We start from the raw sequence: 23926 nt of genomic DNA on the forward strand, positions 1-23926 counted from the left end.
AGGCTTAAAGGCTTTGGTCACTCTGAGGCGTTCTCTCATCAGGAATGTGATTATGTTGTGGCGTTTTGTCCCGTCGCTTCTCGAGTTGGAACGGACGTCGCTGAGGCTCTGAACAGAGTTCCTGGTGAGAACGTGTGTTTAGAACCCATCACCTTCACAGAGAGACGACACCACAGACTGTAAGAACATCTGAGCGTTTTGCTGCTGGGTCTCAGGTTGCATCATCTCTGTAAATACAGGTGATAAACCAACTATTCTGGTGGTGATGCATCACAGCTTCAATGAGAACCACGTTGTGGCTGACAGCAGCAGACTGGTGACCAACCCCAACGTCCTCACCGTGGACTGTCTGTTCTATGAGGGTCACTTCCTACAATGTAGACGCAACGATGCTGCCTGGGAAAAAGTCAGCAAATACCTTTCCCAGGTAAAAACTGGCTTTAATGAGTTCATACCATCGGGTTTACACACATATTCATGGATATACTGTTACTGTACACGATGCCAAACCGTTTTTCTCTGTTTTATGTCTTCTGGCCAAAATAGAAGCCTTTCAGCGAGAGTGGTGAGTGTGAATTTAATTCATGATTTTCTGGTCTTTCTCAACTTCACTAAGGGTTGTTGTAATTTGATTGATTGATCTATTCTTGTCTCAACCAGTGACTCATTGCTTGTTGTTTTGCTCAGCTTTAGGTTTGGTGTTCTGGTTCTCACTGATGCTGCTTGCACTGGGAATGTACGTCACTGCAAAGATTTTGATCCATTTGTCAGTGGGCAGTGATTAAAACAAGATCAGAGTTTTCTATTGTTATTAGCAGTGCTATGATTTAGGGATTTCAATGAGACTATATTGACAGCTTTCGCTTGCATGAAAACTTAAAAGTAGTTTAATACACATGTTTCTAAATAATGAATGTAATTGACTTCCTTCATGTACAAGTTAATGTCTTATCAGAGTAAAGTTTAATGTCCAAGTTTGGCTCCATTATTAAAATGCCACATTTACAGTGAGAGTGGTTCCTGATGAGCTGAAGCAGTAAATGATGCCAAAAAAGGAAGAAAATCTGCTCAGTGCTGATTCTGATAATATTATGTTAGATAATAATTCAGCTTGGAGACAGACGTTACCTGAGTAACGAAGCTGCTACTGGACTGAAACCAAGCACCTGATGGTCGGACATGCCTGACATTCATCACCTCATAAATGGTTCTGGTCTGTGCCCAGATGTTTAACAACGCTCGGAGGAGGTTCGGCGGCTCCAAGCAGAGGTGGCAGGAATGTGCCCAGTTTTCAGGTCTAAACTTTGATGGCAGTTCATTTTTGGAGGACAGAGTTACTGTAAATCTGTTAATGCCATAAAACAGATAATTCCATTCCATTTCAAGGCTTCTGTCAGGACTTGAACTCCCTCTGTACTTGACAACAGCTCTGTGTGGAGGGATTATTAACACGGGGAGGCCGGGGGGGGGGGGGGGGGGGGGGGGGGGGTGTTAAGGTCACGCCTCTGGCCTAAAAAGGCGAAGCAGGACTCCGGTGGCAGTGAGCTGCTCTAAGAATAACTCTGGGCTCGAGGCTCAGAAACATGGACCTGATCAGATTCAGAGCTTCAATTAAAAGTTGCCTATTACGATTCAACGAATCACGCGTCAGAAGGATTCGATGCTCTGAGTGTTAGGTCGTTTAGGCCCTGGTTGTTACTCCTGCTTTCAGCAGCACCACTGGCTGTTGGGGTAAAGTTACTTGCTGCGTTCTCAGCCCCGGCTCCTCGTTCCCTGCCTTGGTCCGTCCATTAGTGAGGCTAATTCTGTCAGAGCCTGTTGCAGGGAGGGGTGGGCTGCTCCCTCTGCACCCACAGCCCCACGCAGCCAAAGGGCAGTGACGCTGGCCGGCTAAACTTGGTCTCTGTCCGTCTCGTCGTCTTCGTTCACTGGGGCAGAAATCCACATTCTGTCTGGACCCACCGACTCTGAAAGAAGAAAGGAACGTGCAGAATTCAATCATCAGAATGGAATAAGAGGGGTAGTTTTACTGGAGGTGAACAGAAACAGAAGAACGTTTGGGTTTTCCACTTCTCTAAACTGTCGCTACTGGATCAGAGTTAAACCTGAATGAAGTTGTGCAGAGGAACCGTGGATCTGTCGTCATCACTTCCTTTAATGGACACATTCTCACTGAGGAATAATCCTGGGAACTGAACTTTTATTTTGAAAGCATGGCTGAAACAACTGAAGGTAACTCAGACTTTTACTTTTACTTCAGGCTTTTAGTGTCCCTGACCAAAGGCGCCTCCAGTGCTGTACATGTTCTGCAGCCTGTCGCTGGTGTTGTGCTGTCGGCCATGTGGGGGGAATTTCATGATTGTGTGCATCTATAAATATGCTGCTATCATGTATCTGCTGTTTGTCATGCAGCTTTGAGATGCCTGACATCTGCAGTGCTGTATAGGCTCAGTCTGCTGCATGTAAACATCAGCTGATACAGCTGTGATGCCACTGGAACGGTTTAATGTCCAACAAAATAACAGACATGACACAGTCGCAGCAGAGACGCTTCTAGTGTTTAGAATCTAGAATGTACAGCAACACTGAGATCAGCTAGGTTTAAAAACATATTTGTATTAATAGTATTATTATCATAACTTAGTCTTATTTATTATTAAACCGTCTTATTTTTATACAACCTCGTAATGTACTGCAATAAAACACACATTAATAAAAGGCTAATTTACTTTATTACTAGCAAGAAGCTAATCTGACACTGGGTATTACATGTTTTTGAAATAGTAACACCAAGTTTGTCTTGTAGATTATTGGCATTTTCAGGTTAATATACATTTGAAAGGATATATTTGCCAAATAGGGACAAAGTGAAACCAGTGGGACTGTCTTCTGTCTGTCATGCATCACGTAGAGGCTGGAAGGTTCCAGCCACAGTGGCCACTGAGCCGTGTTGGAGCAGACTCGCACCAGTTTACCTCTGACTGGGTGAAGCTGAGCCACTGTACCAGTTATGAGCAGAAACGCTGTCCAGTGCGGCCGTAAAAGGAGGAGCCATGCATGGAAATCTGACCAGCTCCTTTGTTGTGCTTAGAAAGTGGGGGTCACTACAGGCTTCAATGTTGAAGCAGAAACCTGTATGTGCTGCAAATGCATATGAGACCCGTCTTCAGGGTTCTGTTGCCTTGGTTTCATGATTAGACTGAACAAACATTTCTGACCCAACATGCTGTGACACAACTCCCCCTTCCTTGTATTATAATTACTGTAGCTGACGTCGGCCCTGATGCACCCGGATGCGTCTGCAGTGTAAAGTCAGCAGATTGTTGTCTCTACGTTAATGACATGATTTGAATTTTATACACTCTACTAAAAATACCAAAAAGTTTTACCAGTTAAACCACGTGTTGATGGTGACTCTGGATACATTTTACAGGAACCATCTTTTTACTGTGGAAATATCATGCAAGTATTTTAGACACATGCTTAACTACTGTATATGTCACAGTTACAGTAGAATCATTGTGCCCATTGAATTGTCCTGTTGGAAAATGAGTGACTCCAGTGTAAATCTGTGTCTGTGATCCTAAGCTACAACATTCATAGTGGTCAGAAACAGCTGCTCTGAGCTTTACTAGCACACACACACACACACACACACACACACACACACACACACACACACACACACACACACACACACACACACACACACACACACACACACACTCATCTGCACTGTAATAAATAAAAATGTATTTTAGTATTTTACTTGTATTCTACTTTACTGTGAAAGAGAGTAAAGGCAGTAGTAGTAGTAATGACTGTCATCTCATAAAAGCAGCACCAGTTACTGCACCACTGTAACAGCACCACCTTGTGGCTCATTGTAGACATTATTATCAAAACCGATGCTTTGACTGAGAGAAGCAGGAAACCTTTGATGTCCACACACCCGCGTGTGTCATACTTAAACTAAGAATAGAAGCGTGGTATGTAAGAACAGGTGGAGGGAGTTTAGTCCAGTCAGTTAAACAGGTCCACCTGCATATTTCTAATGAGAATATCGCTTTTAAACATGTAGAGGCTTTAGAAACATTAGGATGTAGAGACTAAAATGAATTTACAGCAACTCAACAAGCTTAGTGCATGTGAGAACTGATCATTTGCTGTACTTCCCAGTGCGCTCGCTGACCACAACCATGGTCATCGACGGTAAGAACGGAGACGCCAGGTCTCTGCCGGCCCGGTCCTCCAAGAAGACCTTCACAGACGACCTCTACTCGACCTTCAGCTCCCCGCTGGCCTGGATCTTAGTTCTGGCCCTCATCGTTACCTGGTCCTTCGTTTTCGTCATCATGTTCGATCTGACAGACTACAAGACTGTCTCAGGTCAGGAGCCCAGTTTCATCAGAGCCTCAGCTAACGACCCACGAAGGGTCAGGTTCAGCTTAATGTGGTGATCACTTTAAAGCTAAGCTGCAAGAAGCTTCCAGTTAGTGGGTTCATTCTATTTCATGTGTCTGAATACAGTATTTCTACGTGTACCTAAAGATGCTTCTCTGTTAAGTCTCTTTTGTCTCTTATGTTGTAAACTACAGTCAAATCTTCTCATAAAATCTACTAATTCTACCTGAGCCTATGTTTCTCAGTAACATCACTGAGCATCAAGCACTGGATTCACTTCTCTGCATCAGATTTCAACCACTGCTTTTAAACCTCTGCTGTAGTCGATTTTCTGATCAACAACAATCACCATCCTCCATTTACTACAATCACGTAACGAAAAAGATCTTTTATTGATTAAGATGCATGTCAACGAATCACACAGTAGGAAGAACTCATTCCTTCTTCTGTCTAAATATCATTTCAAATCCATGCTGTGCTATAGTGACCACCACAGGCAGTTGTGCACGTTACACCCTTATCACCATCGCAGCATCGCCTCACGCCACCTCCTCCTCCTTCACCTCAGCACTGTGCTTGACTTCTCTCCTGCTCATTGCCACTTTGTTTCTCGTCCAACCAGGTCACCCACCTTCAGGCGTCAGGAAGGTTTTAAAGGAATCAGGGCGTAGAGGCAAGACACCTCAGCTGCTACTAACCCGCAGGCCGGAAGCTTATTTGTCTGCTGAACTATTAATTACACTGAATCAATCAGCCTTCGCTCTCACAGTCACACTGTGCTGCCTTTTCTCTGATAGTTTTTCCGTTTTCGTGTTTGATGTGCCTGATGATTGTGTTCAGGTGTCTCCTACTATGGATGTTATGTTGTCTGTGCTATCTGTACAGCAATACCATGTTTATTTTCATCTTCAGCACTTTGTTGCTCTTTGTACAGACATTATTACAGTCAGAGATGATTGTGGATTGTGTAAACTGCAAAGAAGACTTATTCATAGGGAGAAAAACCAAAGAAAATGAATCAATCATTTGACAGATCTAATAATTGACAGATTTATTAATTAATATCACAAAAATAAACATTTTACTTTTTACATTTCCACAATTCAGTTTGCACTGAGAACACTGGCCCACTCTCATGCAAACTCCAACTTGAATAAAAGATAGCACGGTCATTTTTCAAACTACATTCTGGAGATAATATTCTTCATATTGTTTAACCTGCTGAGAGGGGGTCAGTGTTCATTCTCAAATGCTACGTGCAGCAATATGCTACGTTGTGTACAAAGGCCTTGCACTGGTTAAACTGGGGCGGTTCCTTCCAGTGTGACTTTGGTCCCTCCACAGTTTAACATTTTGCTGTCTGACGTTTCCTCAGTGCAGAGGAATGAGAGCTTTATCCGCAGTGAGGAGATGCAAACATTCATGAAGTACAACCAGCAAATGACCTCAGTCCAACTCAGTGACTCGACTCACTATTCATGTTCCTGCTCCATCAGGAGGCATCAGCAAGATCAGCTCAGATCCCATGAAAGCCATGAACGATGCCGTGGAGGAGTCAGCAAACGTGATCAGCGTTATAGCAAAATATGCTGCCAACCTCATCGCTCCTGCAGAAGACGAAGGTACTCGGCACTCGAGCGTTTCTGCTCAGAAACCTGTTGCACTTTGGACTTTGAATAACACTTTTCTCTCATTTTCTTCAGGAAATCTATACGCAGTGAGGAAAAAAGGTTTGTACTCATAAAGCATCAGATTGTGTGTGGTTGCAATGATCAGCTAGTGTATTACTGCAAATCACTGTTATTTATTATTGTGTGTGTTTTTAGGAGAGTTTCTGCCGCCACGAAGTAAAGGTCTGTATGTTTGGTTGGATTTTCTTAATGTTCTGAATGTTTAGCTGAAGCTGCATTCACCATTATTGTTTATAAATTACAAATTACAACTGTATATTAGCGTGGCCAGGAAAAAGACCCCCGCTTGTGTTTACTGTGGTCCTAACAGTTGATACAGCCCATAATGTGAATGTGACACATGTTTCCTACAGTTATAGAGATGCAAGCAAAGAAAAAAACACCAGCAATTGAAGTTGTGGAGGATGAAGATGACGGAGAGAAGGATGATGAAATGGAGGATGCTGTAGAGATGGAGGACGAAATTGCAGAAGACGAGGAGGAGTATGAAGAAGAAGAGGAGTATGAGGAGGAAGCTGAGGAGGAGGAGGAGTATGAAGAAGAAGAAGAGTATGAGGACGAAGCTGAGGAGGAGGAGTATGAAGAGGAGGAGTATGACGAAGAAGCTGAGGAAGAGGAGTATGAGGAGGAAGCTGAGGAGGAGGAGTATGATGAAGAAGCTGAGGAGGACAAAGGTGAGGAGGAGGAGGTTGAGGAGGAAGCTGAGGAGGAGGAGTATGTGGAGGAAGATGAGGAGGAGGAAGGAGAGGGGGAGGGGGAGGAAGCTGTGGAAGTTGGGGAGGCAGAGGAGGAGGGGGAAGGAGTGGAACAGGAGGATGAAGAAACTGTGGAGGAAAAATCTCTGGAGGAAGAGGAGGAGGATGAGGAGGTTATGGTAGATGATGAGGAGGAGCATCTGGGGAAAGCAGAAGAGAGCGATGACGATGTTGAAGATGAAGGAGAGGATGACGTTTCTCCTGAACCTACTTCCACTTCTGAAGATGAGAAGGCAGTTGTGAGTCCTGATTCTGAGTCTGATGCACCGGTTGGCATCAAAGACAGTGATGAAGACGAGTTTGTAACAGGAGAAGAGGAATCCAGTGATGGTGTTTATAGCGACACCTCAGACATCAGTGAATCTCAGCTTCTCTCCAGCGATGAGGCAGAAGAGAAAGAGGATGAAGAGGATGACGAAGATGATAAATTAGCTGATATCACAACATCCGACAGTGATGATGTCATTGCAGAAGACAGTGATGATGATCTGGAGGTTGATCTTCCTCCTTTTCGTGCTGCCAGTGAAGATGATGAGGATCATCATAAACTTGCTGAGGAGAAAGACGACATTAAAGCCGATAAAGATGAAGATGAAGATGAGGATGATTTGGACCAATCAGATGAAGACATCTCTGTTGCCTCTTCTGAGCACTTTGCAGATGATGAAGATGATGATGAAGATGATGACTTTAAGGATGAAGACCTTGATGAAGAAATTCACACTGAGGTAGATGATGGCACAAAGAAACATGAAGATGTCACCCATGAAGGTGATGATGACGAAAAGGAGGAGGAAGAAGAGGTCCCACCCCTGGACATTACAGACAGTGGAGTCCTAGGTGATGAGGATGATGATGATGGTGATGATGATGAAGAGTCTGCTGGAGAATCTATGTTTAGTGATGATGAAAAAGATCTTAAAGATGTAACCACATCAGATTCCTTAGCTAGCGAGGAAGGTGAAGAGGAGGGTGACGAAGATGAGGAAGAGGATGATGATGGTGGCGTTGACCTCCTGCTTGCAGGTACAGTCAAGCATGAATAGATAAATAATCATACAAAGTGCTGCTCTCTGATTGTATATAAATATACTGATAACCTGAAGCCTGGTTTTGAACCCACTGTGTAGCTGCCACTGCAGCAGCGTTCACTGTCCAGGAGGAGGCAGTAGAGACAGAGGCACAAGAAGACGATGAAGATGAGGACGTCAGTGAGGCTGGTGATGAAGACAAGACTGAGGAGGCTGATGAAGACACTGGTGGGTTGGTTGTTACGCACCGTGAGCTAAAACATTCACAACAGTTGTATCTTTATCAATGATTTAAACTCCATAGAGTCATTTATGGTTTACGTTTAGTCACTAGACAGCGGTTTGGTCCTGAGGATGATGATGAGGAAGCACATGAGAAACCCAAAGCCAAACTCCAGAAATCTGTAGACGAACCTGAGGATAAAAAAGAGGAGGAAGATGAAGAGGATGAGGAGGAGAAGGCAACAGTCGACGTGACAAAACCTGTTCCTGAAGCCGAGGACGAACCAGCTGGTAAAAACTCAGGACTTCCACATGAATCACATTCATGCTCCATCATCAACTTCATGCTTTATGATTTCAGTGTGTCCATGTATGAAATCTGCCAAAGCCAAAGAGTCTGTGACCAAGACTGAAAAGAAAAAAGGTTTGAGCGACCTGAAATACAAACATTTCACTTGTGCATTCGTTCATTTACCGTCTTCACACAGAAGTGAAGTGAGTTTGAAGAGATTCCTCTGATCCTGTCACATGGTGAATGTGTTTTCAGAAGCTCCCAGGAAGGTTTCCGCTGTGAGGAAAAGAAGAGGTACCTTTCTAGGGACCCCCATCAAAACCTCAGCCTGGGTTAACACATCATAAAGGCTGGTGGCATCTCTGCAGAGCAGGATGACGCACCGTCAAGTCCTGTTTACAGCATTAGTACCTAAATTAACATTATTCTCTATTTTAAGAGCGAGAAGCTGTGAAGACAGAGGAGAAACCAAAGAGGAAAGGTAGCAGCTTCATTTCCTAACTGAACGTCTGTGATCATGACTGATCTCATGGTGGTTTAATAATTTTAGTTGTGTGTTGATGTGCGATCCAGCGCTTCCCAGGATTGCAGCACTGGACACAAAAATCAGGAGGGTCAGAAGATTCCCTGCTTTTCTGAAAGGTACAAAATGGTATAAAATAGTTGCAAGTATTGATCATACTCAAAGACTGAGGTTATATTGAACTCACATGGTACAAAATCTGCAAAGATACAATGTGTGTCTTATTATTGTGCTGTTGTATCATTTAAAAGTACAAGAAAAAAACAAGAAGCAGGAGAAGAGCAAAACTTCCAAAGAAGTTAGAAAAGGTATGGATCCACACATCACATCATATCTAACACATCACATCAAATCACATCACATCAAACACATCACATCACATCAAACACATCACATCACATCACATCACATCACATCACATCATATCTAACACATCACATCACACCAAACACATCACATGGTACCAAATCACACCACACCACACATACACGATTCGTAGATGACTGCTGCTTTTAATGATAGAGATAAAGACCAAAAAACAAGAGGAGGCTCCAGTGACTGGACAAGAAGGTAGAATAATGTCATTGTTTCTCCAATACACTATCTGTTAGATAATAAATATTTTTAACTAATCTCAATCAACATGTTTTCCTCTTGTCTATCACAGTTGGGCCCTGCAGACCTGCCCCGGTCTACTGTCCATCTCCTCCTGGATGGTACGGTAAGTAAAGAATTAAATAGTATGACATCATCCTGGGAAGATGAATATCTGCTTTAACATCGGGCTGATATCTTAAATTAACTCCTTCCCTTACAGTTCATCACATTGTCACAGACAATCCATACCCGCCTCCAACCATGTCAGGTATTTAAACCAGCTATGCATATCAGTAAATAAGAGCTGTTTTATTTTATTGTATTTGCTTTGAAGTACAAATCTAATATTTTCTCAGCTCCGTCTGCCCCGGTTCTGACTGCCCATCCAGTCCAACCGGGACCTCCCCCCATGCAGCCTTTTTATCAGCAAGTGCCTCCAGCGATGCAGCCCCTCTACTCACAGTATCAACCGTATCCACCACCAGCGCAGCCCGTGCAGGCTCAGGCAGAACCACCGCAGCCAGCCCAGCCTGAGGAACCGCTCCATCCCATAGAAACCCCAGACCACGAGGCTTCAGAGCAGCCCGACATCCAGGCTCCAGCAGACAAAGCTCAGCTGGTCCAGGGTAAGATGTCGTCTTTGAAACGAGATTTATTACTGGACTGCATTTTTTCCTACTGAGTAAAAGGGTTTCTGATATGAACAGATTCAGTTTTAGCAGCAAATAAAGGAAACCCAAGAAAACAAATAATAAACTATACTTTCCTACTGGAAGACATAAGGTACTGAGGCGTAAACTAACAGCCAGCAAGTGGCAGATTACGTAGCAGGACATCTTAGAAGATGAGAAGAAGTACTAAAAACCTGCACAGATGACTAACCTCAGAATAAAAAGGGACAAATAGGGCTTTAATGGTTTTGTCTCTTCAACAATAAAATGTTCTTCCTTTTTGGATCAGACACTGTTGAGAAGGAAGTGAAGGCTGAATCGCTCAAGCAGGGTACGAGCTTCCTACCTACTTAAAATCACCTAGCTATTTTATTACACGCATAATGGTCCCATTCTGGTCATTTCCAACAGAAACGGCAAAAACAAAGGCTGACGAGTCCCACAAAGGTAACGACGCTTCACTTGTCTGCTAATCAAGGGACCTACGCTAACAGCGATGCACTGTACAATGTCTCAGTGTGTTGTACAAACGTATTCATCATGGAACATTAACTGTGCGTGGCCATTTCACTCCAATTATCCCCTCAGAGCCAGAAGCAGCCAAGGAGAAAACAAAGAAAGGTAATTTATGTTTACAGCTGAGTAATGTGGTGCTTTCACTGCCACGCACGCAAGTGTCATTATGAACAATGCAGACACAAAGCCGAGCTTTGTTCAGCTGGAAACACACAGACATGTTTACATACTTCTGCAAAGTGCAAATACAATGATTTAAAACATGCTTCAATTCTAGATGATGCTGTTTCAAAAGGCAAAAGCAAAACAGGCACGACTAAAAAAGGTGAACAACTTTACAACTGCTAGTGCTTAAGTATAGATTAGCATTGGCTAAAAACACATGCATTCAACACGTTTACTGTTGTTTCAGAGCCAGCGACAAAGAGAGAAGCAAGCCGACCTACAGCGGCTAAAAAAGGTACACGCCGTGTGAGCCCATGTCCTGCAATGCAGGGTCCTGTCATTCACTTACTCTATTCCTGCAGAGGAACCTACTAAAGCAAAAAGCAGAAGAGCTGCAGCTGCCAAGACAGGTAAAACGTTACAAGGCTGCAGGTGTTCTGCCATTCAAACCGCTTCCTCCCTTTAAAGGCTCGGCTGCTAGAAAACCATTGATTCAGGCCGCTAATGGCCACTCTCTCCTCGTCATGTTAGCACCCGCGGCTGCAAGGCAGAAAAGGAAGGGTACCTACACGCCCATGCTCATTACTCTGCACAGAAATCAATCAGCATTTGCATCAGTGACGTGAAAGATAATTGGAATCTAATTGTTTTTGCTCCTCTCAGAGGCGTCACCCGTCAGGAGCAAAGCCAAGTCCTCCACGGTGAAGAAAGGTGAAAGGCCGATCATCGTCAATGAAATGACACTAAGGACTTCTGTTGACTGTGCAGAAGCTGAAACAAGAGCCATTTAAATATAGATATTCATTTCTGTCGAATAGAAAAAGACTCTGAACCACATCCACAGCCGGTCAGACTGAGGCCCAGACTGGAAGTCAGGAGGGCGAATGTGACTCAAGCAAAAGAGGAGAAGCCTCCCAGATCTATGTCTGAAGCAGGTGGACTTTTTCATCATCCATCTCTAATAAAATCCAGGCAAATAATCTGCCAGATAGGTCTTCATTTTTCTGTCTTTTGGTTTCCAGTCAGAACAAGACCAAAAACACTGGCAGATATAAAAAGTAAGTACAATTTGTAGAAAATGCATTTAGGGATTTGGATAATTAATAATGTGCCCATGTGTGACTAGTTAAAACTATACCTGAGTTACATTATCTGCACTCAGAATAAAGAAAATGAGTGGGAACTGCTCATCAGTTGCATCAACACCTGCCAACAAGTCTAAAGAAGATGCTTAAATTCATTTAGCATTATTCATTTAATAACAACTGTTGACAACCTTCAATGAAACAGGCTCCGTTCTAAGAGAAGGAAAACGGTGCCGGCATCTTTCAAACCCGCTTCTGGATGTGATTAAAAAGGCCGTTTTATGCATGATAAAGCTCTAATTAGCACATGTCAAGCTGCATTACACCGGGAGGAGAACAACGCAGGAATATTTAATGTACATCACTTTTACACTGAGTTATTTGACAGGCAGTAATAAGACCGTCTCTACTTACAGGCGAAGCTGAAAAGGCGGAAAAGAAATCTGTGGCGGTGACTCAAGGTACAGCTCTGTAACAGGATGAGGAATCGAAGTGTGATGTCAGATTCATCAGTTTCTGTTCTCAAATTTTAGATAAAGGGAAACCACCAGCAAAAGCCAGTGAGTATAGGTCACACACACTCACACACACTTAAAGAGGCTTCACCCACAGGTCGACAGGTTTAAGGGTGTTTACCATCAATCGTCAGAGCAGCTCGAGTGAAGTGTGAATTACGTCCAGGTAAAAGGTTCAGTGGCGCTGCTGTGTTTCATTCTGAGCAAAGAAATGCATCACCAATGGACTGAAGAGCGTCTCAAATCAACCACTGCCTTAAGCTCTGAGAAACAAAGACTCACACGACACAGTAAGACCACCGATCATTGTGTTTGCTGACAGTAACACTTGGTGCCATATTTCTGTTGTTCATAGAGAATTGGGAAAGAGGTTCCAGTAAAGCCTGAGGTATTCAGTTCATTTTCATCGCCTTTCCACTGGTTAACTCAGTATGAAGAGACGTTCTCTCTTAATGACATTAGGAACATAAGTAATGACGCTTTAATAAGATGAGCTTACTGCTCCTTTGAGCCGCCTCCAGTTATTGGAAGAGATTATGGACTTTGATGAATTTACAGAAACAATACTTGGCTGTGCTGATTAAACCCACGGAGCAACACTCGCTGATGGGCTGATCGGTGTTCTGTTCTTACTGAGTCATCCAGGGGAGAACAACAACCTCCCCCCACTGTGCTCTCACGCTCCCAGTCTTTCACACAGTGGCTCATGTGATCAACAGTGTTCTGGTGTCTCTGCAGCGTATAAGATGCAAAGGGATCCATTAGCAGAAACTACATTCACATTTACATTTCTGATATCTAAATGTATCTACATCCAGCTCACACGATGTGATGACAGCATGATGCTTGATGACACCTAAACTCACGCCTGCTAGAAAAGGAAGAACAAGGGGGACATCCAGCTGGTTGTAGTCTGCAGCTCACAGCTACATGGAACCACATCTTACACGCTGCTCTGTTGGATTTATAGGTGGACTTTGCTACTTGGATTTGCGTTGTGTTCTAGATGTTTGAAGCAGAGGTGGTCAAACATCCATTTAACTGTGCAAATTACTTTAAATTACCTTCGACAACAGACAACCAAAGTTTACATGTTCCGTGATCATGCATGAAATTCTTAATCAAAGTATTTATCAGTATAATATCAAACTAAATCAGTTTTTAAAAAAACATACGTGTGAATATATGAAATGAATTCATCCTGTTTTTTGTGCAAATGTATTCAAAGACTAAACGTGACAGTCGACTCCTGATGTCATATTTTAGCCAATAAGTGTTTATCTACTGTAAGCTACTGACGTATTAATCACAGTTTAATCAGTTTATCGTTTTTTTTTACCAAGGTCCCGTATGTTTTGTTTGCATTGACTCCTGCATGTTATTTTAACATCACAGGAAATCATCAGCTCAGGATGCTCTCATTGTAAACAAACACATTTTCAGGCGCTATGAGCGCTTAAGGTCTATCCCCTTTTTTCTTTTCTCTGTCTACCAGGTTCTTTATTTCTCCCTACATGCATGTACGCACATATCTGCCATCTCTTCTTTCTCCCACACAATTTGAGTATGATGCCAAAATCTATAAATATCCAATTTCCATTTCTTGCAGAGGAGTCACAGACTGAAGACAATATTACAGAAAAGAAGAAACCAGGTAAAACATGCTAAAACCATTTGACTTAAGACAAATGAGTTGTTTATTATTAAAACAACACTGAATGTGGGTAAAAGTGTGTTGCTGGATTTGAGAAATGAGGACAATCTTTAATGAATTTATATCCAGGAAAAGCATTACTTCCTCCTAGGTTTAAGTTGATTTTACATGATCTTGTTTTCCAGGCCAAAGATACTTCCAGTGTGTTTATGTCCCTGGCAAACATGCCCAGTACCCCCTAAGGCCTTTCACCCCCGTCATGTCCCCCACCGTCATGTCCCCTGCTCTCAGGTCGATGCTGGAGCAGAGAGCAGCCAGGGCATCGGGGCAGTAGGACAAGCTGCACCTCTGACTCCTCAGTCCAGCAGGGGAGCAGTTTCAATGTGCGGCACTTGCTTCTTTTGCCTCGAACAGATAAACGTGGACTGAACTATTGTCTTTAACTTTCTATGCATTTGTTCCTTTTTGTGGTTGAGCTCCCTGGGTTTATTGTGTCCCCTCCACTGACCTTCCACAGCTGCAGTGATTAATTGAATTTTAACTGAAACATTTAAAATGAAATAAACAGAACATTACACATTTTACATAAAATGTGCACCAGCTTTGGGCACGTTTGCATCGAGTTGCACGTATTGTTGCACCATTCTGAATAGCAACCCACTGTAGCTGTAACTGAGTGGGCAGGTAGGATTTTAGATTTCCCATCCCCCTCGTCAGTTTCTAGCCACAGCATCTGCAGCGCTTGATTGTTTTTGCTATTTAACTTCATTTGGCAGAGATTACCATGCAAATGTTGGAGGGTCATGTCCCAGGAGCTCCCACAGTCGATGCCAGCAGCCTCCCTGTCTCTGATCATGAGAGGAAGCATCCATCAGTCTCATCAATATACTGTATGTTATCTAACATATGTTCCTAAATGTAATGATAGACTGTATTTAGCACAAATCATACTGTAAATGCTGCGCTACATCACTGAAAGCCATTAAATGCTCAATTATATACACACAAACTACAGTAGCCACATTTATAACTGACAGTTTTTAATCACCAAGCCAAAATAACGTGTTAGCATATTATATTTAACATCTGAAGCCACCTCACACAGAGACTAAACCATCAGGCAGTGAGTTTATCAGATGAGAGCTCCCAATTCTAAAGCATGATACGTTTTCAGCTTTAAAGTGAAGTGCAGGTCGTGAGTAAGTGCCAATGAATGGTGTGAGCTGAGGCTTCCACAGGTTTAAGCGTGAAGGCTGATTGGACCCAGCATTTTCAGACACAGGGAGACTGCAGGACAACTTTGACGTGACCAATCATGAGACGCTGTGATGTCTACAGCGGATGAATGTCACAGTCATCCGTTTATTACATTGTCATATTCTCCGTTACCTCGTTAGCTCATAGCTCCAGTTCGGCACCTGCTGTAAGTAAAGACGATGCCTCACTGTTGCTGACTATTACCAACAATTTGATATTGTTGTCTTACTGAATGAGAACCTGATATGAATATGAGCTGAAATGGGTGGTCGCACTGGCCTTAACCCATCGCAGCAGCCTGACAGTCCATTGACTACAGACCTTTAAGTACCAGTATTACCATCTTGTCAAATCTCTGCTTGTTTTCTGTTCATATGATGAACATGAAAACCTCCACCTCTGATTTTAACTGTGGACTTTAACCTGAGGCTTGATGCAAACTCTGGGTTAATAAATCCAAGTGTAAAATAAGGATTGAGGTACAGCAGTCCTGCGCTTTTTAGTGCCCTGCAAAATTTATTTCACTGGCTAATGCCCAAAGTAAATTAGTTGGTCACATGCAGAAGAACTAATACTTGATCGTTGTGATTTCCTAAAACTTCTACATGAACCTCAAATCCAGGAGGAAAGCTGTTTTTACCTTTGGCTACAACCCTGATTTGATGTTATAGGTGTTTGAAGAACTTGGTCTTCCACAATATTCAAGATGACTTTACTCCATTTACTTGTCTACGTTTACTTGAACATGAGCACGACCATATAAATCGTGGTATTCGTTACTTTTTGGCACGGTAAAGTAGTCGATCATGTTAAATGGTGAGTGTCAATTGAAAGCATGTGTGTGTTTTATTACATGCCACAATTTATAGATATTGCTGACAGCACATCAGATAATGACTCGTGTTACAGTGTTCACATTTTTATGTTTACGTCTTCAATTCAGTGACTACAAGAATTGTACAGTTCTGAAAGTGGATTAATTGTCCACTTGACTGAATTAGCTTTGAGTTTCAAGGATCACTTAGAGTATTTTATTAATTACTTCTTGTTTAATATGCATGACATTGCAATTGAGACAAAGTCAGCATTGGCAGTAAAATACATTTATTGCAGATGCTTCGTAGAAACTATAGATACAGTAGATTTTTTTGGTTTGTTGCACTGATAATGTAGAAAGAAGAAAGTAGAAAGAAACACCATTGTGTGTGTTAGTTTGGCATTTGTTGCATCAATGTCTCATAAAGCAACAGCATTAATTACTTAATGTATTTATAAAGCCGAGGTTTATAATGTGATGATGGAGTGAAGCAGGCGGTCTGACAGAGGCACATTTTAGGAGCAGCTAAAGCTCAGAAGTGAATGCCCACTGAGATGCATTTGAGGAACCGCTCTGCGATTGTTGCTGTATTATATGTAAAAATTGCCAAATGAGTTATGATTTAAATAAATATTTGCAGACAACTGAGTGATCATTAGTGTGTTTTCCTATAGTTTTACATGGTAGAAAAAAGCATGAAAGAAACTGAGCAATATTAAAACCCAGTTTCTAATGCTTCTAACACAGTTATGGTCTGTCCGTGTTTCACATCTTATAACCACAGTAGCTCTAAGACACTGAAGACTCCCTCTCAGAGGACGGACCTTGTCTCCGACGGCCACTTCCTGCAGCTCATTGTGAGGAACAACTGTATAAACAGGCAGACTGGTGAAAGGACAGATGTCTTACATTAGCTACATACTGTACTGTACAGTTGATTCAAACTACAACTACAAATATTTATTAATTACACTGATAAAAAACACCTTGCTTACCTCTGCGACCTTCTGTTAGCAGCGACTGGGTGTTAGCATCTTAGCAGCAGCTGCACGAGTCGCCTTAACTCCTCCAAACTTTTTCTGCTATATTTCATGAGCAACCAGAATCCTCACAGCGCTGACACCACTGTAAAAAATCTGAATTTCTCTGTGGCCTAATTTTGAGTAACGTATACTAGCACGGTTATGACCATCACTGGCACCACTACAACTGTGGCTAACAGCTAACTACGCTATTGCTACGGATGCTACTCAGAAATTGTCAAATACAAACCAAAAATATTAAACCAATACTGTACATGTGCATGTAAGTTAACACAGTAGCTCAGAAAAAAATCACTAGCTTATCTGCAACATATCAAAATAATGCCCGTTTTCACATCATTAGCTGACCGTACACCTCCACTGTTGGTGAACAACGCTACCACATAATAAAACGTCTTTATCAACTAAATTCTAACCAGGACCTTTTTGCCATAACTTATATGAAGCAGCTCGAAGAAGCTTACATTTTTATATGTAAACTGAAAATTTGTAATTAGTAATTGATGCCTGACTTATTGCCCAAACCTTAGAAATTATGACACCTTTAATAAAAATACTGATACGTTTACTAAAACTGAGACTCAGGAAACAAAAACACATCGGCAGTGAGAAATATGTGTTTTCATATTTATTTTGCTCATTGTACATAATGCGTTTCAGCAAATTGTCTTGAAGGACATTTATACATCGATCACCTGCTAATTCAACAGTGTTTTGCTCCTACAATACAGTGGCTTCCCAAAATGACTTCACAATTGGGTTCGGAGTTCATTCTCCCTACAGCTCCTACTGTAACTATACAATCAAAGAACAGTGATATGGAAATTAAACAGATATATCACCAACTGAAGGGAATGCATTCATTTCAGAAATTAGTCATAAAAAGTGTCATTCAATCTTCAAAGCACAAATATTTCATAATTACAAACAACAAGTTAGATCGATAATGGAAGGGTGACTTTGGCTGAGACAAATCATTTCAATCATAGAGTCAGTAAGAAATAACATCTCCAACATGAAATTCAACAGTTATCACGACTGTAGCACACGGACAGAGCTCGGAGCAGAGGTTGGTTCCAAAAGGAGGTGTTGTTTTAAAAAAGATGAGAACTGATTTAATTGTTGGACATAAAAAATGATTTTCAAGACTGGAAACTAATGAATCAACCCACACTCCAACAAAACTGTGATGTAAATTAACATGTAACTAAAGTGATTGAAACTTTGTGCACTATAAGTGAAAACCAAACATTAATCAGTGAAGTTTGGGTTGAACTCAGGAAAAGAAGGAAGTGGGTTTAATCTGCACCGGTTTGTTGAAGCAGGTGAAAGGTGTCCAACAACGTTTTAAGCCCATCAGCAGCTAAGAAGTGACGACAACAACACAGAAATAACATTCAAAATGCTGGAGTCTGAAATAAAAGCAGGCCGTTTCCAGGTCGTACACCAGGAACTGCACCAACGCAGCCTCTGTGTTAACAAGGTAGAAACTCCCGCGTCTGTGATGAAGCACGAAGCATCCGACAATAAACCACATCTGTAATAAAACTAAAACTCTTCACCTGTCTTTGTTCTTTCTACATACATTAAGTTCACAGTCAAACAAATCACTTTCAAACACTTTGTCCTGCAGGTCGATCTGAGTGACTGAGATAAACATGTTTTTGCTGTATTTATTACATGTAAACGTATATTTAACAACTGGAAGCATCTACAGTGGCTGTGTGTGTCTGACCTGTGTGTTCCATCACAGCTGACATTTATAGTCTATGAAAGCTCAACCGAAAGCCCACGTGTAACTATGATAATACATACATTTTATAGGTAAAACATCAGACGTTCATGGTTTCCTGGTTTCTCCTTGAACACGGAACCACTTTACAATTCTCCAGGTGTTGACTGATTATGACTGAGTGACAAAGTGATGGGTCGGTCAGAAACATTCAGTGCCAATGCTGAAAACACATACAGTATATTGATAAATATCTGGTTAGTGTCAAAATGTTAACTGTTGGTCCACAGAGGAAAACTATGACATAAAAACAGATTATGAAACTAGAAAACATTCCTGATAAGATAGAAAGGTGGTAATTACTGATTTCATCATCTAATAGATGAGGGGCTGAAACTGGTCAGATTTTAAAAATACTTCATTCATTATGTGGCATCAAATATGTGAATATACCAGATCTATTCATCTGATACCAGGTGCGTGTAGTGAGAGCAAGAAACTGCGATCAGAACGCGCTTCCACTGACGCATGCGGACTCAGAACCGGTGCTGAGCCACAGGCCGGGTCTGTGGAGAGGTCCGTGACCCGGCGCCTTCACGTCCCAGCGGTCTGCTGTCGCTGCAGACGACCTCCTCCTCCGGTCTCCTTTCTGCTCAGTCACAGCGTAAACCAGGAACAGTTGAAGATGTGCACCATGATGATGGTGACACTTCACAGACCAAACAAGAGGTGAATCTAACAACTACAGCAACAGGCTGGAGTTTGACTCCATCACCGTCCTCGTTTTAAATACTGATCATGTGAAATAATACTTGGAGTCATTAAACTTGGCATTGACCTTTGACCTTTGACATCCAGGCTGAACCAGGTTGAGCGTCACAACAGTAACGTTTGCTCTAGTTCTCAGAGGATTCGTTAGAAATACTAAAGTTGGAGTCGTCAGCAAAAAAACAGATTTGGTTTTTACAACTGCTTCTTAAAAAGAAACAGCAGAGACGTAGAGGAAAACCTGCAAAAATACATAATACTAATGAAAATACTGATTGATTCCAATAGTTTTTTGTTGTGGTGATGTTTGATTCATTCATGAATGAGATTATTTTTGACAACAACAACAAATAAAATGAACCAACGTGTCTGTAAACCACAGAAGAGCTGCTTTTTAGCGGTAAATCCTGCCTCCAGCTGCCGTCGGCTCAGAGCGGCTGCAGCTTCTTCTTCTCTGCTGTGTGGACATGAAGCCAGCGGCTTCCAGCGGCTTCCAGCAGCTAACGCAGCGCTAACAGGAATGTACAGTATATTGTCTGGATGCCCAGCGAACTCCACTTCCTGTGTGTGGGTCTGGGTCGTGACCCGGCGCCGGTCCTCCTGGGCCTGACGTGACTGTACAAAGGAGACGGGTCCCGTGTTTCACTGCAGCGGACACTTTGACGGCTCCCGGTTGCTCACGCGCGTTAGTCGACAGTTTCTGGAATTGGCACTTGACAAATAAGTAAGTAAATAGATTATAGCGTAGCGGGTCGAGGTCCGTTTGCTTGGTACCAGCTCGCTGACAGCGACAGCGGCGTCCTCGGGTGCACTGTGTGTCTGTGGGTAAACCGACGGCGCCGACCCGACCGCCTCAGTCCAGCGACAGCAGCGGCTGCATGTTGTCCTCCTCGCTCTTGACTTTGTCTGGTCGCTTGAGGACGCCCGGCTCCACCACGGACTGGGACCTGCACAGACACCAACAGCACCGCATTTGCATCACTATCTGCATGAGTCGGACCCTCACTGAATTCTGGTGGGAACCGGCTCCTGTTCTATGGCTGCGGGCCTCAGACCTGCGTCTGATTTGAGTTTCTCTGATCACGAAACCAGAAAGTTTCAGATTTAAATCCCTGCAGCAGTTGGGACGAGTCTGAGCTACTGATGAATTTCTACCAGACTTAACATGAGCAGCTCTGATATTCACGGCACCAACTGACCTCTTCATGGTTTTGGGGGACATGTTCTTCTCCAGGTCTCTCTCCAGGTCTTGCACCGACAGCGTGTAGGACTCGGGGCAGTAGTCGGTCTCCTCGTCGTAGGCGTGCTCCAGCAGCGTCCGCGCCCACGTCCCCATGTCGTACGGGGGCATCATCCCGCCGAGCTCCGACGGCAGGATCTCAGGGTGGATCAGCTGGTGGAGGCTGTTCAGGTTGTTACCGTGCATGAAGATCTGAGACACAAAGGGTGCAGAGTCAGGACAAGCTGCACGCGGGACCATGTGCTGGAGGGGAGGACGCGAGGCCTTACTCTCTTCCTGGTTTTGTCCTTGAGGAAGGGTCGAATGACGGTGTAGAGCGCGTGGATGTACCAGGGCTGGTTCACAAAGTGGATCCCCCCGAATCTGGCAGGAAAACTGTCCTGTGAGACCGAAAGGAAAGAGAGTGAGCAACAAACAAGGCACAAACAACAAAGTCGGTCTCAACTGTCCCTAATGATCTGCGTTCCGTTGGGCCCGGTCCGTTTCCGTTCCAGCTCTAACCTCATGCGTCCGGCTCGGTTCTGGAGCTCTGGAGTCGAGGGAGCCTGTCTGTGCTGATGCTTTAGCTGCTGAAGCCTGACAGGTTTCAGAGACTTCCACTGTGTGTGTTCGTCATGTTTTCTGCATCACGGTGAGATTAAACCCTGACGTAACAGAAACCTAGATGAGCACAGGGCGGTCTGGACCCGACCCAGATCGGATGCCGATGAGTTTCTGTGTCTGAGGTGCACGTTCTGCTGTTCGACGTTCCACACATCGTCAGTGCACCTGCTTCAGGCTGAACAAAAACACAACCAGACGACGGCTGAATTATTGACGAGGTGGAAAGGGCAAATGTGAGTAGGTTGAGTTTATGGGATGGCAGCGTGCTCATCCGCTGTAGCTGATTATTCAAATGTATAAAAAACAGCGCATTTATTGGCCTGAGAAGCTCTAAATGTGCAGTGGCTGGTTGCATTTATTGTAGTTTAAGGTTTACACTCAACGAGCCAAAGTGATGTATTGGGGAAATTATCTCCAGAATAAGCCTTTCAAAACAAAAGGAGGTCAGTTTCAGCCCTAAATACAGCGCGTTAGTTAAAATGCTCTAGAAAGAAAACATGTCAGTACGAGGAGTGAAGAGACTTATTTGGGTCAGACGCTGGTCAGGCCTTGAGCTGTCACATCCCTCCACACCCGGAACCTCTGGCTCTGATGGACGTTCCCCCTTTGATGAAGGAGCTGCTGCATTATACATGAAGCCCTGAACACAGAATCTGGGCTGGAGGGACGGATCCAACGAGGAAGAGGAGACACCGACGGCTAAAGGACGGATCGGCTTTGACCCGAAGTAGCAAGATGATAAAAGGAGACGGTGTTCAGACTAGGGTGGAGGAGACACCAGTGGGAGCTTTAGAGGAAAACCTAGAGGGAATGAAAGATGTAGGGCAAGATGGAGCAGAGGAGGAGGATTTGTGGGTGTGTTGCGTTCTTTTCTCTTTCCATCTTGAATTCTCTTCTGAGCTGTCCTTCTCTTCCTTTTCTTCCCTCCCCTTTCCTCTTTCCTTTCCATCCATGGTGCTTCCCCTCTCTGCCTCCTTCTTTCTTTCTTCTTCTTCCTCTCTTCTCTTTCCCTTTCTTTCTTCCTCCTCTCTTTCTTCCTTCCTCTTCTTCTTTCCTCTTCCTTCTTTCTCCTCCTTCTTTCCTCCCCTCCTCTTCTTTCTCCTTTTCTTCCCCTTCTTGCTCCTTCCTCCTTTTTCTCCTCTCCTCCTCTGCTAGTACCATTCCTCAGATTTACATTATCCTCCTCCTCATCGTCTCCTGACTTCCACTAAATGCACACAGTCACACGCTGCCAGTCTCTCTAGAAACCGAGCAGCTCCTCCTCATCGAGTCATTTTGTTCTACAGACATTTGGGCAGTTCTCTCCCCATCATGTTTCTCAGTGAACCAGACTATTTACTGGTGTGTTTTTCCAGCTCCGCTCACGTCCAGAGGACGCAGAGACGAGCGGCTCGGACCTCACCCACAAACAGCTGCTTCCACCTCATCCACCCAAAGCAGCGACCCGGGATCCTGAAGGAGGACTCAGCAGCTCCAGCAGCTGCAGGAGAGGAGGTTCTGCTCCTCCTCCTCCTGCAGGAGCGCAGGTTCTGCAGGAGCGCAGGTTCTGCTCCTCCTCCTCCTGCAGGAGCGCAGGTTCTGTCTCTGGTTCCGGCTGCTCTCTCCTTCCCCCTGCGTTAAATCCGTGAGCGGCTAAAAGCAGCAGCTGCAGCTCAGACAGGACTGTTCCTGAAGGTGTTATGTAACCGACGGCCTGGCGAAATATTTAACAGCTGGAATGATGAAAACGGGCCGAGACGAAGGAGCAGAAGCAGACGAGCAGCAGCTCAGCTTCGCATCAAACAGCCGTGGCTTTAACAGGTGGACTTCAGCTGTTTGTGCTCGTTAGAATCAGTCGCCTGAAGCTCGTGCGTTAAAAGCAGAGGCTTCTGTTCGTTTCAGGTCCATCACATGAAGCCGACTGGATGTGATGCTCCGTCGGACCCGGCCGGCGCCGCCTGGAGCTCAGCTCCGGTGCTGCAGCCGGTGCCGCCCACCTCTCTGTGTTCCTGCTCGTCGGGTCGACCCGGCCCGGCTCCTGTCACTTCCCGTCCGCGCAGGATGAGCCGACGTGTCCTCGTTTCAGGACGTAAAGTGCAGCCGGGAGCGACGCCGTGGTTCCGGCTCCGGCTTTTTATGTGACGTCTGGTAAAAAGTGGCTTTGGGACAGAACTCGCCTCTGAGTGCTGGATTTTCAGCCCGGCTGCACGTGAAAGGCGTCGTCTCTTTGCTCCACAGGGACAAACGCAGCCTCGGTCCAACCGTGGACGTCCTGTTTTCCTCTGAACCTGTTCGTAACGACTGGTTCTGTCACTCTGCTCCTCCTGCTCTTACATCACGTCCATTTATGCAGCTTCCAGGCCATG

General features: G+C 43.9%; 2 protein-coding genes across 5 annotated transcripts in view; one reads left to right on the plus strand and one right to left on the minus strand.

Annotated features, from left to right (window-relative positions):
- The first annotated feature begins 1481 nt into the window (after positions 1–1481).
- On the plus strand, positions 1482–14559 carry LOC114849861 (triadin-like). 4 transcript variants are annotated; one of them, XM_029141619.2, is made up of 33 exons: positions 1482–2232; positions 4180–4389; positions 5027–5077; positions 5901–6026; positions 6108–6134; positions 6231–6257; positions 6449–7876; positions 7981–8109; positions 8209–8394; positions 8465–8527; positions 8651–8689; positions 8835–8876; positions 8969–9037; positions 9170–9226; positions 9441–9488; positions 9586–9639; positions 9736–9783; positions 9872–10141; positions 10476–10517; positions 10598–10633; positions 10775–10807; positions 10980–11027; positions 11115–11162; positions 11230–11277; positions 11399–11428; positions 11531–11578; positions 11686–11802; positions 11890–11925; positions 12369–12413; positions 12486–12512; positions 12823–12855; positions 14077–14121; positions 14307–14393. In XM_029141619.2, the coding sequence occupies exons 1-31, from the start codon at positions 2214–2216 to the stop codon at positions 12852–12854; spliced, it is 3483 nt and encodes a 1160-aa protein (XP_028997452.1). In that variant the 5' UTR covers positions 1482–2213; the 3' UTR covers position 12855; positions 14077–14121; positions 14307–14393. The 4 variants fall into 4 exon arrangements, with proteins under 4 accessions (XP_028997452.1, XP_028997447.1, XP_028997448.1 ...); XM_029141614.2 differs by lacking the exon at positions 12823–12855 and having other exon boundaries at positions 1483–2232; positions 14307–14559; XM_029141615.2 differs by lacking the exons at positions 11399–11428; positions 12823–12855 and having other exon boundaries at positions 1483–2232; positions 14307–14559.
- Positions 14560–17851: 3292 nt separating this feature from the next.
- The window catches only part of clvs2 (clavesin 2), a 9109-nt gene continuing 3034 nt past the window's right edge, over positions 17852–23926 (minus strand). Inside the window, exons 3-5 of the mRNA XM_029141473.3 lie at positions 21248–21358; positions 20938–21170; positions 17852–20685 (exon numbers count right to left, since the gene is read on the minus strand). Of these exons, the coding sequence (XP_028997306.1) occupies positions 20592–20685; positions 20938–21170; positions 21248–21358 (438 nt within the window). The 3' untranslated portion in view covers positions 17852–20591. The remainder of the gene's footprint in view (positions 20686–20937; positions 21171–21247; positions 21359–23926) is intronic.

This window comes from Betta splendens, chromosome 24 (assembly GCF_900634795.4).
Source record: "Betta splendens chromosome 24, fBetSpl5.4, whole genome shotgun sequence".
Lineage (NCBI taxonomy): Eukaryota > Metazoa > Chordata > Actinopteri > Anabantiformes > Osphronemidae > Betta > Betta splendens.

Coding starts and splice junctions, on each gene's coding strand:
- LOC114849861 (XM_029141614.2), top strand. Junction 11,278..11,398: donor AGCTGCAGCTGCCAAGACAG/GTAAAACGTTAC, acceptor TCGTCATGTTAG/CACCCGCGGCTGCAAGGCAG. Junction 14,122..14,306: donor TACAGAAAAGAAGAAACCAG/GTAAAACATGCT, acceptor CTTGTTTTCCAG/GCCAAAGATACTTCCAGTGT.